The sequence below is a fragment of the Phaenicophaeus curvirostris genome, chromosome 9, assembly GCF_032191515.1.
Source record: "Phaenicophaeus curvirostris isolate KB17595 chromosome 9, BPBGC_Pcur_1.0, whole genome shotgun sequence".
Taxonomy (NCBI): domain Eukaryota; kingdom Metazoa; phylum Chordata; class Aves; order Cuculiformes; family Cuculidae; genus Phaenicophaeus; species Phaenicophaeus curvirostris.
This window is the reverse complement of record NC_091400.1, coordinates 17,775,032-17,788,454: the sequence shown is the minus strand read 5'-3', so window position 1 is coordinate 17,788,454 and position 13,423 is coordinate 17,775,032. Positions and strand designations below refer to the sequence as shown.

General features: G+C 38.4%; 1 protein-coding gene across 1 annotated transcript in view; it reads right to left on the bottom strand.

The window, feature by feature from the left end:
* Positions 1-998: 998 nt before the first annotated feature.
* FRMPD2 (FERM and PDZ domain containing 2) overlaps positions 999-13,423 on the bottom strand; it is a 49,691-nt gene continuing 37,266 nt past the window's right edge. Inside the window, exons 23-34 of the mRNA XM_069864143.1 lie at positions 13,220-13,318; positions 11,908-12,001; positions 11,323-11,408; positions 10,990-11,137; positions 9,755-9,966; positions 8,368-8,466; positions 6,858-7,222; positions 5,110-5,395; positions 4,406-4,564; positions 3,574-3,748; positions 2,288-2,498; positions 999-1,111 (exon numbers count right to left, since the gene is read on the bottom strand). Of these exons, the coding sequence (XP_069720244.1) occupies positions 1,066-1,111; positions 2,288-2,498; positions 3,574-3,748; positions 4,406-4,564; positions 5,110-5,395; positions 6,858-7,222; positions 8,368-8,466; positions 9,755-9,966; positions 10,990-11,137; positions 11,323-11,408; positions 11,908-12,001; positions 13,220-13,318 (1,980 nt within the window). The 3' untranslated portion in view covers positions 999-1,065. The remainder of the gene's footprint in view (positions 1,112-2,287; positions 2,499-3,573; positions 3,749-4,405; positions 4,565-5,109; positions 5,396-6,857; positions 7,223-8,367; positions 8,467-9,754; positions 9,967-10,989; positions 11,138-11,322; positions 11,409-11,907; positions 12,002-13,219; positions 13,319-13,423) is intronic.

The following is a 13,423-nucleotide window of genomic DNA, read 5'->3' as shown; positions in this document are numbered from 1 at the left end:
AAAGCTCATGAAGTAAGGATGTGTAAGCAAGGTAGTCCTAGGATATGCATTTGCCATGCATTACACCATGGTAGTTACATCACAGTAACTGAGAAAGTAAATATAACTTTATCCATATCTTGTAGTAAATTAAAAGAAGCTTTTTCTTCGGTGAGTAAAATAAGTTGCTTCAGTTTACAAAAACAAACACATGGCTAGTTGTTGTAGATTGGGAAATCTGTAACTAGCTTGATTTGGGATAATTTCTTCAGGTAGCCATGTGCTAGCACTGAGTGTAGGCATGTGAGCAATTCTGGCCCTGGGTTATTTATTCAGGACATTTTGCATGTTTAAAAAAAAAAATCTAAATATCCAGTCAGGTAATTGAGACTGAGTTAGGCCTGACTTAATACTCTAGCCAAGCGTACACTGGAAAGTGTTACTTGTGTAGCTAAAGTGCTTTCTGCACACTGATGTAGATGTGATAACTGTTCTTCCACCTGATGGTGTAGATGCAACCTCTGCTTGTGGAGACTCTTTCTGCTGCTAGAGCAACTTGAGTCAGGTCTTTGCAGTGCAGATGATTAATGAAGTTTCCTGTCAGTTATAGTATTAAACATAAATGAGAGTTCCTTTCAGGGGATTATTTACTGAGGGATATTGGTGCTACCTGCTTCTGATTTTCTATAGATATATTTTTACAAGTTTAAAAGGTTGGTCTAGATAATCAAGTAGTGGTGCTAAATAGCACCCCAAAGTGCTGAAAAACCCTTTAGATAATAGTTTCAATCAAAACAGATGTTAAAATATGACCATGTAAAATTCCCATTTAGTAAAAACAAATTAAAAAAATAGAAACTGACTATACAAAACGTAATAAATATGGAAAATGTAATTTTTTTTTCAGAGAACTATATCTATTATTTCTGTCTTTAAAGAGCTATCAATTTTTTTCAGACCCTTAAGACGACTTTAATGGAAATACGAATGCCAAGTTACAATCTGTTATTAACTTTTTAAATAACTTTATGCTTATTTCCAAAATCAGAAGCAAGTTTTTAACTAGAAAACCCCAAAATATTAGCCTTACTTACTATTGTCCTGCTCTATAGGAACCACTGGATTGCCATTTCTGAGGGCAGAAAAAGTGAAATATGTGAGCCATTAAGAGCTGCATGCTTTGTAAAGCAGATATGAAAAATATTTTTAGAAAGTCAAAGTCAGTTATCTAAATTGTAGTTGTACTTCTGTGATTTTGTTAGTGGTGCTTTCCCAAAGGGCATTTATATCAGTATATAAATTATTTGAATGTATCTAAGAACAGTGAAATATTTAAATGGATTGGAGAAAGAAAGAACATTTTAAACCATCTGTCCCAATACGGAACTGCTTTGTGGTACACTTTGAATTCAGCTTTAATTCTCCCTCTATAAGGTGGGAATGATCTTTTGTAATTTCCTTTACCTTATTTCTATTCTTGGGATGTGTTGCTTACTAACTGCTTGTACAGAAAGAAGTACAGTGAGGCTGCAGTTTCTTCATCTGCTAGCCCAGTGCAAATTAATGAAACATTGAAAGTTTGGACTACGTTAAGACAAGTGACAGACTTACTGTCACTCACTCTGGTATATAACTTAGTTATTCACGTACATTCGGATTACTGTTTGACTGTTCCCCTGAGATCTTTGGAAGCTATTTTTATATCAGTCCAAGACCTCTGCTGATGCTATCTATATCAGACTGTAGAATACAAGAAATCTAAAGTGCAGCTGAGAACCGATGAGGAAAATTCTTAATTGTGGGTTATTGATCAAACCTGGGGTGACTTTCTGTTATGTGCTGCAGATTAAATGCTGCTTTTTTAATACCTAAAACATTTGGCTGTTGAACGTGACTCAGTTTCCCATCAGAGTTCGTTTCTTCCCTGTAGTTGTGAATCTGAGAATTTATGGATAAGGCTGACACTAGTAGAGGAGGTACAAAGACTTTTCTTACAGAACAGGATATCCAAAAATGGTGGCCAGCCTCAGTTAAAGGATTCACATTTGTGTTTGGATTATGAAGTTTGAAGTAGTTCTTATTTGTGTTGTATGAGTCTGCTTGTACTCACTGTGTTAGCTGTAATTACAAGGAGTTAAGATATTTTACGGATGTTATGTATCAGGTTGCAGTGTTCAGACCTTTGAAGGAAATAATTTTTCTTGTGGTGTCTTGTTTTTATTGTTTGACTTATTGATGTAAAATTTAGAAACCCGCTTCAACATTAGGATTGAGTATGCTTAGATTTACCTTGTCAGCTCAGATTTACCTTGTGGCTTTGATTTGGACATTCTGGGTGGCAGATTCACATACTCTCACTGCGTCATCCAGGCTAATGCCCTCAGTCCACAGTCCACAGATGTAAACAATCTGATCTCGTGGCTGCAAACTGCCTTCCACACTGGCAGGAGAGCCAGGCACTATCTCTAGCACATAAATACCTCGCAACTTGCTTCCAGCTCCTCCTGTCAGCTTCAAGCCTAGAATAATGCAGAAAAAGCATCTTTTGTGGCAGCATGTTTTGCATTTCACTGTCAGTGATGTGCAGCCTAATGGAATAGATGTGGATCTTTGAAAGACAGGCTGAACAAGTCACTGACATTATAAATAACAATCTTGCCCCAATACGATGGGGTAGAAGGGCTGGACAGTGAGAGTGAAATGCAATTAGATGTTTAAAAAGTATGGAAAAAAAAAATGCTATTGCCCATCTCTATGCTTCAGGTATTCCATAGTGCTTTATTTCACCTGATGTTGAATAATCATTTGAATAAGACACTGTGGCTGGAAAACAGTAATTCTGTCATTACTAGGTTGCTTAAGCACCTTGCAATCTTTATAGTGCCAAAGGGAATGGAGGTATATGACAACTAAGGAGATACTTCTATTGTGCAGAACTGAATTGTGCAATGATATTCAAGCCATCTCTAAACAAACGAGTTTCTGGACTGGAAACAGGTTGCTATACCTGACTGAATGTACTTATACTGTTTCCTGGCTCTACAGGTTTATCTCTGTGCAGTACTTGCCATATTCTGCAGAAATACCAAGATGCACACTCTGTGGGGATTTCTTATATCACTTGTACTAAACAATGTAGGTAAAGTCTTGTTTCTGTGGTGAGTAATGGATCTGAGTGGAGGTTTTTTGAATAGCAAAACGTTGCCCTAACCAGTGGCTCATAGTTCTTAAACTTTGTCTTTTACCCCACCCGCTCCAAGCAGATGTTTATGTATCGCAGCAGGCAGTAGACATTATTATCAGTGACATAAGAACATGAGACTGGAAATCTGCCAGAAACTTCAGCTGATAGGGTGATAATACAACGATCACTTTTTTCAACTATCTTCATTGATCTAATAAGAGGCATTAGTCTTCCCTTTAAGGCCTGGCCCACAATAAAGCTCTTCATCCTTTGCTTATGGGTGATGGAGAAGAGCGTAAAAGGTGTCGTTTGTTCAGAATCGTATTTATCCAAGACCACTGTTGCTTATGATTATCTTACAATTGCTGTAATCCTTCTCCATAATAGCAAGCATAATATCTGCTACACACCTAGCTGTCCATTGGCACCTTTTGTGAGAGTAATTTCAGGAATCTCATCTGGCTTAATAGAGGGACGGGGATCACTCTCAACGCGACCAACCACAAGGTGCAGATCAGGAGGAGAGCTTTGCAGTAAAGTCAGGGCTTCATTGCATGGTAAAGATGTGACATCAATTCCATTCACCTGAATGACAGACCAATAAAGTGTTATTATAGATCTCATTGATCATAATATACTTCTCTCTGCACTCTGAATAGTGCATAGGAGTTTAAATTAGTTTTCACTTTCAGGTTACTGCTTTGCTATGGTATCTAATGTCAGTGAATGCAACAGTTAACACAGCAGAAAGATTTGGTATTTTACCTTTTGTTTTTCTGAACACAGAGCTTTCATAAAAAAAAATTTTGGTTTGTTTTTTTTTTTCTTGAAACTTAGTCTTGTGGCTAAAAATAAGGAAGACAATCTAATGTAACAAACTGAAGAACTAGGCTGAAAGCAGGATTATTCATACATTACAAAAGTCATAACTCCTGCTTCCTTTGTATGTCACCTATCTTATCAGATTAATTCAGTTTGCTGTTTAGTTGAGAAGGCATTTAATGTCTCGGGAGTCTACCTGTGCTGCTAAATGATTCATATTGTTTGCCTAGTCATGTAATCAATTCAGCCTGAAATTTGTCCTACTGAAGTCAGCATAATTACACTTATTATATGGTTAATTTGCACTTGCATTCCTATATATGTGATAAAGTGGACCCTATGAAAGGAAGAATACTGAAGCTAAATGACATTGATCCACAAATATTTTCTCCTCTGTATAAACTTAAAGAATCACTGTACCATAATGATTCTGTCTCCCCTTCTTAGTCTTCCATCAGACAGGGCAGGGTCATGCAAGATTTCATCAACATACAGACAATTGTCAGCTTTGTTAAGAACTACAGAGAATCCATAACCATTGTTCTGTGACTTGGTCAAAGTCACAAAGATCTCCATTTCCTATTAAAATAAGCATAAGATATGTTTGAGGTAGGCTTGGAGTCCTCTGACCTGACAAGCATTACAGTAGTAGGGTGCAGAGTTAAAGGCTGTAGCTGTCCCACTGGAGAAAATGGCTGGGCCTAAACTCCATGCTCTCAAATTAGTAGGAGTTCAGAGCTCATTAGTGTCAGCAGGAACATAAGATGTTCAGCATTTGGCAGGACTTAACCATATATTCTGAACACTAATTAGCACAAGGTTCAGACTTTCTTATCTGGGCATCACCGAAACAAAGTGATTTTCCGCATGGGTTAAGAATGTGACAGAAAAAAAAACAAGTAGCTGGCTCCAATTAATTTTAGTACGTATTAGAGGGCTTTTCGGCCTTTGGAAATAATACTGCAGAATGCTGGAAAGCTGAAGAAGTGCAAGATGGCAAAAGCAAGGAGATGGCCTAAGGCAAACGATAAAGAATTATAGAGAGCTGGGCATAGCAGAAGGTCTGCTTAACTTGAAGATTATGGACATCCTACCTATTAATAATCTTGATGCCTGTCACATACCTTAATGCAATCTTCCTTTTCTTCCTCTGGCTCCTCCAAGTCTTCCCATTCATTGTCACTGTCATGTGTCTCTCTAGCCGGCAGGGATGATGAGAAAGGACTACACGCGTGCGGTTGTGGCATCACCATGGCTGTGGACAGCATCTCGGAGCTTCCTCCTCCAGAAAGTGAGGTCACAGACATTGAGCTGATAGTGAGATACTCTTCATCAATAGGGGTTAGAGAGAGAGTTTCAGGCATACATTTTGTGTTCGATAGGTCATCATCACTCTTATTAAATATGTGGCTGGAAAATAAAAAGATCACAGTGCTGGTGTTTTCCTCCATATCCTTTATTTAGATGGCCACTGAAAAGTCTACTACTTATACGTGACCTGATTTTAATTTTAGCTGAAGTACTAGTCATGGTATTAAATTGTTGTCTGTGTTCTCCAGTGTCACTATAAAAATAAATAAATAATAAATGCTTTGTAAGGCTGGTTAAAAGATTAAAAAGCCTTCAAAGTTTGAAGACAGCCATTGCAAAATCTTGCATTTTTTTTTAAGTAATTCATCTGCAACAAAAAACTTAGTTAACCTATCTGGTAACTGTTATTTAACACATTATAACACTTCTACAATTTTTGTTTGCTGTTTTGTTGACAAAGGAATGCCAGTCATGTTCCTGGCTCCTACAGATCTTTCCTTGGTAACTAGAGCACAGACCAGAAATGTGAAATATAAAATTATTTGTCTCCCTATAAAAAAATTGCAAGTCTTGATTTTTCTTTGTAAGCCTGCTTTTATTTTTATCCTTGCATTAAAGCATAACAGTTGTCCTATGAAAACTGATGAATTTGTTTAATTACTTGAATTAAAATTATTATTGACTTGATTCCACTATATTGGAGAGACAGTGTTCAACGTTTTTAATGTTAAAGCCCAGACTGTAATTGTATGTGTTCTGTTTAATACTGTTTTGCCTGTTGTCATTAACGACCTTTAACAGACTACTATAGCAATGTCTATTTACCATTGAAGTTAATAGAAATGCTTGAAATATATTTTTTTAAATTATCTGTTCTATTCATCTCAATCTTCATTAAACTGTTGCTGAACTTTATTAGTCTTAAAAGCACTTGCAATGGAATAGTTGTTATTAATGTTTCACACAGCAAAGATGCAATGCCATTCATGTATAACAGTTGACTAGAACCTTTCTGTCTCTGATAGAACTGCTCCAATAGATATTGGTCAATGTGAGTGTCACGGAAGCTGTCTTGTGCCCATGGAGTGCTGACTGGCCTTCAAAGGGCAGGAAAGGTGTTTGGCAGAGCTACACAAGCTCAAAGTACTGAGCAACCAGTGGCTTAATCATAGCAGAGCTTGTAGCTCGTCTACATCACTATGAGAAATAACATGAATCTTGGTCTTGTGACCCTTACAGCTGCACTTCACAGGGGAAAACCATGGGTTAATTTTTTCAAAGCAGCTTTTTTGAAGGTTCTTGTTGGAGGCAATGAGAATAAGAGTTAAAGAAATTGCCATTCATGTAACTGTCTTGCAATGCAGACTTAAGAAAAATTGTAACAAGATGAAAGTAAATAGAGACAGCAAATTAGGATATTAAGAGTAAGATGGTAAAACAGAATCTTCAGTAAAAAGCAGTGATTAGAACCAGATAGCCCTGTATTTAAACCTAAGTAATTAACTTTCAAAACTCTGAGAGCTGAAGGAAAGATCGCAGAGCAGATTTCAGTATTCCCTACCTTTTAGCCCATCCAAATTCACATGGTGAGTAGCAGTTCTGCTTTACTTCTTCCTCTAGGGAATGGAAGGCTTCAGAACTGGTGGCTTCTTGATGAAATTTCCAAAGACGCTTATAGAAACTTTCCCTGGGAGCCATAAGTTTCTGCATGGGCCTCTCTTGAAACTCAGCTTCCTGCTCTTCATATGTTGAGCTGTCATCTTCAGGAGGCTCACTAAAATCTGCTGCTACTGGAGAATCCAGGCAGTCTTCGAGGTCTGGAGAGGTGCTACCTCCATCACTGGTAGACTGATACATAGTATTTCGTACCTCTGTATTCCCTGGCATTTCTGCCCCAAGCTCCTTAATTGGAGATGATGCTGGAGTCTATCAAAGTAACAGAAAGGTTAGTGAAACTCCTTTTTTATCTCCCATCTTCTTACCTTCAATAACAACATAATTTGTAGATGAAATATCAATAAGCATCCAAAATTGAAAATATCAAATGGTAGCTGGAAGGGAGGGTAAAAAAAAGAGGGAGGTACTCTCACTAATTAAATGCTTTGTCTTTATGCTCATTTTCTACATTCTTCAGGAGTTCCAGCCGTGGAGCTACTACACAAGTTCACTTATCACAATGGATTATTTGCTAGAGGTGGCCTGTTTTTATTTCTCATCATAACACGCCTCAACTCTGTGTCTGCATTCTCTTTGTTATGTAAAAGTGGCTTCCAGATTTAAATCCTGTGTGACTGACAACAGAAATCAGCTAAGGGCAGATTGCAGGAGAACAGAAGGAAGCAGTTTGTTATGAGGGGATGATACAGTCATTTCTGTCTGCTTATGGACAGCAATTACAAATCCCAGTGGGAGAGGAACCATGTAGGTTCATTATAAGAGTACTCATACATGTGTCCATGAGTTATGTTCAAGAAGCAGAAATAATAATTCTAGAGTACCTAATGGCACTGTTTTAGCCTCTGTGGTTCCTACAGTTTTTTGGTTTTTTTTCTCTCCCTTCCCCCCTGCAGTTTCTGCTAATTATCAATAAGAATCTGAATAACCAGTTGAAATGATTACTTAGTTTATTTAAGTTTATTAAGAGGTATTCTGGATAGGAAAAGTTCTTTATTTTCCTTCTGCCACAGGGCATAATATAGCTAACTAAAGCCAAGAAGTTTTAATGGCTGCACTTGAGAATTTCTGCAGATTCTGGCTGAGGATCTGGTAAAACATTTTTAGAAACATCTGTAGATCTGCTTGGGGATATGTGCTGTTTTATTCCAATGACAGCAGTGCAATGCGAAAGTTGTTGGTCTGGTATAAACATGTTTCACATCTTTTAGATTTCTATTATTTTGATTGCTAAGCAAGAATTAGTTGAGCTTTAGAGGTTGAATTGAGGTCAGGAAAGGAATCGAATAGACGGCCTTGAGGAAAAGGGAAGGTATCCTTGTTCAAGACTGGATAGAAAATGTAGTAGTGTTTTTTCCAGGTTTAAAGAAGCAAGTTTACTGACACCTTTGTCTTACCAGGGCACTCTGTTCTATTTCAGGAAGAACACCTTTTGGTGGTCTGCAGAGTAGTAATGTGACTTCTGGAGGAGCTCCTCTCAATAAGTGCAGGACATCCTAAGAAGGAAGGAAGACTATTAGATTTCTTATGGAACACAGCCTATAATACATCTCATTTTACCAAATGAGATGGAGACAATTTTTATTATGAATGCCAGATTCCTAGTATTTGTACCTCTCAGCAGCATTTGGGGGCCATAATTTCCTACTGTATGATTGTCATATAAGTGGACCATGGTACTCATGTGAATGGGTATCTAATTTCAAGTCAGTTCCCTTTACGAACTCTTCTTCTACCAACAGACAAATAGGTTTAAATGAATTCCTTTTACTTTTTTGAAGAAAATGGGATTTGTGAACCAATACTTTCAAACTGCGTGTGGCAAGGATGCATCTTCAGCCAATTGTATCAGCATAGCTCCACGAGCTGCTATATTGACATAACCAAAGTGCAACTTTCTCAAAGCTACTCCTTGGCATAATATCTGTTCAGCAGCTTTCAGCTGCAGTGGGTGATGACATACTTAATCTAGGGGGGAAAAAGAATAAAGCTGTATGCCAGGATACCCTGTCTGTCTTTGCACAAGCTAATTAAAGACTATATTTCAGAGAGGAAGAGTGCTGGAAAAGGACAGATTCCAGGCCAGGGAAAAAAAAAAAAAAAGGAGTAGAGTTACAGCACCTCCCCAGGTATCTAGGACTTACAGCACCTTGTCTTTTGCCCTATCTATTTAATGATATGAATAACCTGTCAGTTGGCAAATGCATGATTTCATCATTACTGTTTGTTACCAATATTATCTATTCAGTGCATATTCATATACAAAACCCAGTGATTTTCATCAGTTGAAAAGACTGTGATGAAAAAATAAGTCTACATGAGGTCCTTTTTGTACTATTTAAATTCTTCATGTGAGTACAGAATTTCTCCTTCAAGGTAAAAAAGTAATGCTGTTCTTACTCCACCTGGTAGAAATTTGAATCTGGGGCATGGTATTTAGCATGCCATTTACAAAGCACAAATGACCAGAGGGAAAAAATGATCCAATTATGCACAACAGCAACAAAGATTCCAACTAATTAACAGCTGGTGGGCATCTAACAACAAACAGTGTATCCGTAGTGGAAAGTTATAAATTACATAGTGGAATAAATTCCCTGTAAGAATTCTGTTGGAAGGAAATTCTCCATAAAAATACTAGAGAAGGATCCTACTTAGGGATCAGATTAATTATATGTAAATTCTGACCCCCTCTAGTGATAATTAAGTTTACATGCAGCTTCATCCCATTGTCTCTATTACATGTTACCCATCAGGAGGCCCAGTGGTAGTATTGCCTGGTACCTGATACAAGAGTCCTTGAAGAGGTTTCCCATTCACAGCTAAAATGATGTCTCCGACTTCAATTTTGCCATTCTCTTCTGCTGGCTGCCCTGGAAACAGTCTTTTGATCCTGACAATAGCTCCTCCAAGGTGCTCGCAAGCATCCTCTTCCATTTGCAGAACACTAAAGCCGAGGCCTCCAGAATTCTTAGTCAGTTTGACTTCAAATGTATCTGTTCAAAACAGGGATTGTAAAAAGAATGGGAGCCATGGCATATGTATCCCCTAAAGAGCTGATGTAAATTATACCCTCAGCAGACCTTTTCCTTGTGTCCTGCAGAAGCAAATCTACTGATACTAAGGACAAAAGAATTCCTTTAACTTATGTGAGCCCTTGAAATTGCACAGGCATAATGGGGAGAACCAGATTTTATTCCACTGTGTGTTCACAGGCTTTATGCCATCTGCTACAAGCTCATAAAAGAAGAAGCTTTTTGTACCAACGTAAAAAAGTCCAAATGCTATACTTCTCTGACATTCTTTTGTGAGCTGTAGCTGCCTCGTGTTAGTCTGCATTCTGCACCAGCCAGCCTAGCCTGCTCTCAGAGCTACTACTCTTTCAGATAAGAACAAGAGACTAGCCCTTTCCCAAATGCCATACTTACAGCTGAACCTTGTTCTGCTAGGGACAATGCCCCTTGGGAAAGTATGGTTCAGATCTAGTTTTTATGAGGCAGTCTTACAGTAAAAGATACAGCATTTATTTATTGGCTAAATTTGGTGAAAATGGTCTCTGAATATTCTGCTTTTAAGAAATGGAGTCATGGCAGTCTCCAGTCCTGGCCCTGGGGCAGCAGTTCACCCTAGCTTCATTGCTGACACAGCATCAGCAGTTGTGCTGGTGGTGCTCTCTTTGGGCAACAGACTGATAACATCAACACAGCTGCTGCCTGCTCCAGAGTACTAGAGAGTATGTAAAGGGATGTCCCCTGCCAGCCCTATCTCAGCAAGGCTGAGAGATACAGTAAGGCTAGGGTAAATTTGGCTGTATCTAGTGACCGTAGCTTTTAAGTATAACAGAAATATTTTGTTCAGAAATTATTTTTGATAATGCCATTAATATTGCAAATTATGTTTTTGTTCAATATGCAGTTTTCCTTCCAACCCACAGAAATTTCATTGAATTATTTTCATTCGTTCCTTTCTTGCACATTGTAAGAAGTCACCCTGAATTCCATTCTTTTTTTATTGCTCACCATCTGTCAAAAAGCAGTAGTCCTTGGTGCCATCTGTGAAGGATGTTGCCACAGAAACAACCGTGCATTCGTCATCCTTTCTGTCATTAGCCGTCAGGCATGGCTCTGCCAACTGGTAGTTTCCCCTTTCTAGAACTAGCTTGGCAATCTAAAAAAATGATGAACAGTTTCCAGTTACACAGTACACAATGAGCCCTAGGTCTTTTTTACTTTCTTTGTAGGAGAATGGGGTTGGATGGGGAAGTCTCTTTTGGCCCAGCTTTGCTACTGTGCTTCATACTAAATGCAGTTTATTCTGCTGGGTATGTTACTGAGCTCTGCTGTTGTCCAAACCTGGCCAGATTTCTTAAGGTGTTCCACAGCCTGTTTGTGGGTGATGCCACAGAGGCTGATGCCATCTACTTCTAGCAGACGATCACCTGAGGCAAAAGAAAACAAACAAAAAAGGGGCACTTTGCTTTGATGTTCAAATTCAATAGGTGTAAATCTTGAGGCTATCCGTGTTGCAATAGATCTTCATGCTTATGTTTGTCTAAGTATGTTATTTTGTACAAAAGCAATATTGCTTATTGTACAGTGCTTTTTAATTAGCACTTAAAACATACCAGATTATTCTGTAAGGAAATGCAGTCATAATATCTGATTATCACAGCAATGCTCAAAGAAGATTTCTGAGGGTCAGTAACCTGATGTGCAGCTATAGAGAGTAACTGTACAACACTGGTATGAGGCTCCTGGATTTTTTTTATAGTGGAATATCTACATGTAGTATAGGGAGAGGCTGAGGAGTATTGGACTGCACATAATGTTTCACAGTTTTGTGACCTCCATTCCCAAACATTTTTCATTGTCCCATGGTAAGCATCCCCCACTAATGCCAAGTTCTGAATCCCAGAGTTTTATTAGTAGGCATGTTACCTATCTTTATTTGTCCATCCTTATCTGCTGGTCCTCTGGGAATGATTGACTTTACGTATATCCCACCATGACGCACACTAGTGTTAATTCCACCCTGCAAGATATATGCCCACAGATTAGAATGGAGACTTCACATGTTCTTCATGTTGTAAAAATTAAAGCAACTTAAATATGCATTGCAAAGCTACTGCTTCAGGATTTTTTTTTTTTTAAATAAAGGTGGGGGAGTGGGGGGAAAGAAAGAGGCTATTACTCTGAAGTCCCATCTTGTTGTAATATACTTCCCTAGACAATAATCTTGTTTTATTTTCACAGGAAAACACAATACGTTTCTACATGGCTATATAAAAACACTTACTAAATGTTCATAAATTTTTCCCCATGTTAGCATAATGATGGGGTTGCATCTTTCAGTCAATCTCTAGCCTGGCTTCCTATCTGTACCATATGCGTTTAGCAATTATTAACCATTCAGACAATATATAAAGGATAGACCTGAACTTGCACAGTCATTTAAGAGCCTATATGAGAGTCATGTTCTGTCTACATCCCCTGGCTAAATTCAGGGACTGTAAAGACATCTCAGCCTGGAGGGATAAATTCAATTTTGATAGACAGGACAAGGAATTCGTATGTCGCACATACTGGCCTTCATTGTGGCCTTTTCTGGTCCTCTAAGTATATGCAGAACTGTATTTCCTTATGTTAGGAAATAAAATTGACCAGGATCCTTTCTCTGGCCTTCAGAGTTAGAAGCATGGCATATCTTGAGTCCATACAGATAAACTTCCAGTCCCCTGGCATGGGATGGCTTCTGTTATACTGCTTATGGAGGCACAGGACAAAAGCTATACTGGTGGCTGTCAACAATTAAATAGTGCCTAAGCCCATGCCATGGTCCTGTGTAATCTGCTGGTACAGATAAAACCTTTGAGTTGCAGGAGTTCCAGGGGAGCAGCAAAACCAGTCATGACTTTGGAAATTCTTTGCATTGCTGCATTTTCTAGAGACTCTGGCTGTATCCCTCCCTAACCAAACCAAAATTGTTCTTAAATTGAGTTAGGGTAAAAAGGGCTCGTGCTGCTGTGTGCTTTATGCTGGCACAGTTCTTTCACAGATCCTGTGGGCAAGAACTGCACAATGAGCAGAGCCAGTACTTCATCCTTCCTCTGTCAGTCAATAGGATACTTGGGTTTGAAATGTGCCGTTCTAGCAGTTTTTATTCCAAATATATATGCTTTCCTGTATGTTTCTTGGTCATGTAACACTTTGACAGACACATTGAAAGATTAACTATAACACTTGCAGTCACACTGATTCCAAAAGTCCCGTCTTCTTTAACAAGTTCCACAGCATAGATTTCCTTTGAGCTGGTTTCAGACGGAGATGGTAAGTGTGAAGAATCAGCTTCCTGTCTCAAAAATATAAACACTAATGAGAACACAACATCTCAAAAAAAAGGGTGGAAGGAATAAAAAATAGAAGAGAGAATTTCCAGAAGATGCAAAGGGTTTGA